Raw genomic sequence first — 5,000 nt, forward strand, 5'->3', positions numbered from 1 at the left:
GCCACCAGCCAGGCGGAGAGCAGGTACACACACACACACACACACACACCCTGAACCAGGCCACCAGCCAGGCGGAGAGCAGGTACACACACACACACACACACCCTGAACCAGGCCACCAGCCAGGCGGAGAGCAGGTACACACACACACACACCCTGAACCAGGCCACCAGCCAGGCGGAGAGCAGGTACACACACACACACACACACACACCCTGAACCAGGCCACCAGCCAGGCGGAGAGCAGGTACACACACACACACACACACACACACCCTGAACCAGGCCACCAGCCAGGCGGAGAGCAGGTACACACACCACACACACACACACACACACACACCCTGAACCAGGCCACCAGCCAGGCGGAGAGCAGGTACACACACACACACACACACACACACACACACACACCCTGAACCAGGCCACCAGCCAGGCGGAGAGCAGGTACACACACACACACCCTGAACCAGGCAACCAGCCAGGCGGAGAGCAGGTACACACACACACACACACACACACCCTGAACCAGGCCACCAGCCAGGCGGAGAGCAGGCACACACACACACACTCACACACACACACACACACACACACACCCTGAACCAGGCCACCAGCCAGGCGGAGAGCAGGTACACACACACACACACACACACACACCCTGAACCAGGCCACCAGCCAGGCGGAGAGCAGGTACACACACACACACACACACACACACCCCTGAACCAGGCCACCAGCCAGGCGGAGAGCAGGTACACACACACACACACACACACACACACACCCTGAACCAGGCAACCAGCCAGGCGGAGAGCAGGTACACACACACACACACACACACACACACACACCCTGAACCAGGCCACCAGCCAGGCGGAGAGCAGGTACACACACACACACACACACACAGCTAGGCTGTGAGAGCAGGTACACACACACACACACACACAGCTAGGCTGTGAGAGCAGGTACACTACACCACAGCATTGTGGGTAACCCCGCCCCCCCCTGCAGACAGAATGCGGAGGTTGCGCGCCTGCGTCAGGACTGCGTGCGTCTGGGCCGGGAGCTGAGCGAGGCGCTGCAGGGCCACCAACACACCCGCAACAAGATGGCCGCCGCAGAGGAGACCCACGCACAGGCCCAGGTACACACACACACACACACACTTGTGTGTTAACATGTTGTTAACATGTGTTAACGTGTTGTGGCGTGTTGCAACGTGTTGTTAACATGTATTAATGTGTTGTTAGCGTGTTGTTAGCGTGTTGTTAGCGTGTTTTAGCATGTTGTGAACATGTTGTTAGCGTGTTGTTAACATGTTGTTAGCGTGTTAACGTGTTGTGGCGTGTATTAACATGTTGTTAGCGTGTTGTTAACATGCTGTTACCGTGTTGTTAACATGCTGTTACCGTGTATTAGCATGTTGTTAACGTGTATTAGCATGTTGTTAACGTGTATTAGCGTGTTAATGTGTATTAGCGTGTTATTAACGTGTTGTTAGCGTGTATTAGCATGTTAGCGTGTTATTAACATGTTGTTAACGTGTATTAGTGTGTTGTTAGCGTCTTATTAATGTGTTGTTAACGTGTATTAGCATGTTAGCGTGTTGTATACGTGTTGTTAGCGTGTTGTTAATGTGTATTAGCGTGTTGTTAGCGTGTTGTTAGCGTGTTGTTAACGTGTTGTAACGTGTGTCTCAGGCCAGCCAGGCGGAGGGGCAGCAGCGTCTGGAGGAGCAGCTGAGACACGCTGAGGAGGAGACCACCTCCCTCTCTGGTACACACACACACACACACCACACACACACACACACACACACACCACACACACACCACACACACACACACACCACACACACACCACACACACACACACACACACACACACACACCACACACACACACACACACACACACACACCACACACACACCACACACACACACACACACACACACACCACGTACCTTCACTAGCCAGTAGTGTGATGAAGGTGATGATGAAGGTGACTCCCTACAGAGCGTCTGGTGGCCACGGAGGCGGAGCTTCAGGAGCGGCGTGCGGAGGCGGAGGCCCTGAGGACCCAGGAGGTGGCAGAGGAGGTGCAGGCAGAGGGCGCTGTGGAGCCGGTGCCAGTGGAGGAGGTGCCAGTGGAGGAGGTGCCAGTGGAGGAGGTGCCAGTGGAGGAGGAGATAATGGAGGCTGTACCAGAAGCCCCTGTAGCCTCAGAGCCTCAGGTAAACTCCCTGACCTCTGACCCTGACCCCTGACCCTGACCCCAGACTCCTAACCCTGACCCCTGACCCATGACATCACAGCTCAGGTGTTCTTGGTGTTTCCATACAGGTGGTGGACATGTCTGCTGAGGTGGAGGAGCTGAAGAACAGGTACTGTGTGTGTGTGTGTGTGTGTGCGTGTGCGTGTGCGTGTGTGTGTGTGTGTGTGTGTGTGTGTGTGTGTATGTGTGTGTGCGTGCGTGCGTGCGTGTGTGGTCTCACATGTTCAACTCTGAAATGTTGTTGTTATATTAACATCACAGAAATCTAAAACTGTGTGTGTGTGTGTGTGTGTGTGTCAGCCTGAAGGAGAGGGAGGGTCAGGTGACCAGTCTGGAGGAGGAGCTTAGACAGCTGAAGGAGGAAGTAGAGAGATCCTGCCAGGCCTCTGGAGAGCCCCAGCAGAACGGGTACGTAGCTCTCTGGCTGTGGTGGTGTTGTTGTTGTTGTGGTTGTTATGGTTGTACTTGTGGTTGATGTTGTTGTGGTGATGTTGTTGTTGTTGTGGTGGTTGTTGTTGTTGTTGTGGTTGTTGTTGTGGTTGTTGTTGTTGTTGTTGTGGTTGATGTTGTTGTTGATGTGGTTGTTGTGATGTTGTTGTTGTTATGGTTGTACTTGTGGTTGTTGTTGTTGTGGTTGATGTTGTTGTTGTGATGTTGTTGTTGTTGTTGGTTTTACTTTTCTCTGTTGTTGACGGTTGTTTTCCTGGTCCCTCAGAGTTACAGAAGAGGTCGACCAATCAGCCGCTGAGGAGCAGGTTGTGCAGAAAGAAAGCCTTGTGAGTTCTGGATGAACACACCCCTCTTAATCTTCATCATCCTCACCATGGCTACATGATTATGTTCCTAAATGATTATGTAAACGATATCTGGATTATTTGCCTCTGCAGGTGGACAACACAGCAGAAATACAGCTCCTACAGAACAGGTGCGATCCTATTGGTTGTAGGTGGTGGTGGGAGGAGTCTCTGGTCCTATTGGTTGTAGGTGGTGGTGGGAGGAGTCTGGCCATCTCTTCATTGGGACACAGAAGAAGGAAGTTTCAGACATGGCGTTCCCCCCGGCTGTGTCTCAGGAGGTACAGCTGCCGTCTAATGATCGCAAGGTCGGCAGATCGGCGGTTCGAAACCCCGGCTGACCACATGTCGAGGTGTCCTTGGGCAAGACACTGAACCCCAAATTGCTCCCAATGAGCGGGCCCGCGCCTTGCATGGCAGCTTGGCCACCACTGGTGTGTGAATGTGTGTATGAGAGGCCGTTGTAAAGACCTTTGGAATAAATCAGTCTATACAAGTCAGTCTATACAAGTCAGTCTATACAAGTCAGTCTATATAAGTCAGTCTATATAAGTCAGTCTGTATAAGTCATCTATATAAGTCAGTCTATATAAGTCAGTCTATATAAGTCATCTATATAAGTCATCTATATAAGTCAGTCTATATAAGTCAGTCTATACAAGTCAGTCTGTATAAGTCAGTCTGTATAAGTCAGTCTGTATAAGTCATCTATATAAGTCAGTCTGTATAAGTCAGTCTGTATAAGTCAGTCTATACAAGTCAGTCTATACAAGTCAGTCTGTATAAGTCAGTCTGTATAAGTCATCTATATAAGTCAGTCTATATAAGTCATCTATATAAGTCAGTCTGTATAAGTCAGTCTGTATAAGTCAGTCTATATAAGTCAGTCTATATAAGTCAGTCTATACAAGTCAGTCTTTACAAGTCAGTCTATATAAGTCAGTCTGTATAAGTCAGTCTATATAAGTCAGTCTATATAAGTCAGTCTGTATAAGTCAGTCTGTATAAGTCAGTCTATATAAGTCAGTCTATATAAGTCAGTCTATACAAGTCAGTCTTTACAAGTCAGTCTATATAAGTCAGTCTATATAAGTCAGTCTATGCAAGTCAGTCTGTATAAGTCAGTCTATATAAGTCAGTCTGTATAAGTCAGTCTATATAAGTCAGTCTATATAAGTCAGTCTATACAAGTCAGTCTTTACAAGTCAGTCTATATAAGTCAGTCTATATAAGTCATCTATATAAGTCATCTATGCAAGTCAGTCTGTATAAGTCAGTCTATACAAGTCAGTCTGTATAAGTCAGTCTATACAAGTCATCTATATAAGTCATCTATATAAGTCATCTATATAAGTCAGTCTGTATAAGTCATCTATATAAGTCAGTCTGTATAAGTCATCTATATAAGTCAGTCTGTATAAGTCAGTCTATATAAGTCATCTATATAAGTCAGTCTATATAAGTCAGTCTATATAAGTCAGTCTGTATAAGTCAGTCTATGCAAGTCAGTCTATATAAGTCAGTCTGTATAAGTCATCTATACAAGTCAGTCTATACAAGTCAGTCTATACAAGTCAGTCCATTTACCATTTTACCATTTAATCAGCTCTGTGCTGCGCCCTCTAGTGGCACAGCTCTGTGCTGCCTCTCTGTCTCACTGTGTCTGTCCTGTCTGAATACATCCCGGAAGGTTGCTGTTTCGATCCCCGCCTCAGGAGGGAGTCGGATGTGAGCTGGTGACTGGAGGGTTGCTGGCATCATATCTAAGGTGCCTACCACTGCCGTTGTGCCCTTGAGCAAGGCACTTAACCCCCTAATTGCTCCAGGGGCGCTGACTATGGCTGACCCTGTGCCTAGAGCAAAAAGTTGTACTTATTGTGCAATGACAAAGGTTGAGTCTGATCTAAAGAATATTGTTCATAAA

At 48.3% G+C, this 5,000-nt stretch overlaps 1 protein-coding gene across 1 annotated transcript in view; it reads left to right on the forward strand.

Moving 5' to 3' along the window:
• Positions 1-849: 849 nt before the first annotated feature.
• LOC308172243 (uncharacterized protein) overlaps positions 850-5,000 on the forward strand; it is a gene marked incomplete at its 5' end in the record, with an annotated part of 18,045 nt that continues 13,894 nt past the window's right edge. The window contains 9 exons of the mRNA XM_080547149.1: positions 850-887; positions 1,018-1,150; positions 1,707-1,782; positions 2,024-2,241; positions 2,351-2,391; positions 2,583-2,690; positions 2,998-3,058; positions 3,170-3,207; positions 4,767-4,844. Of these exons, the coding sequence (XP_080403275.1) occupies positions 850-887; positions 1,018-1,150; positions 1,707-1,782; positions 2,024-2,241; positions 2,351-2,391; positions 2,583-2,690; positions 2,998-3,058; positions 3,170-3,207; positions 4,767-4,844 (791 nt within the window). The remainder of the gene's footprint in view (positions 888-1,017; positions 1,151-1,706; positions 1,783-2,023; positions 2,242-2,350; positions 2,392-2,582; positions 2,691-2,997; positions 3,059-3,169; positions 3,208-4,766; positions 4,845-5,000) is intronic.

This window comes from Nansenia antarctica (genome assembly GCF_963989245.1).
Source record: "Nansenia antarctica genome assembly, chromosome: 16".
NCBI lineage: Eukaryota > Metazoa > Chordata > Actinopteri > Argentiniformes > Microstomatidae > Nansenia > Nansenia antarctica.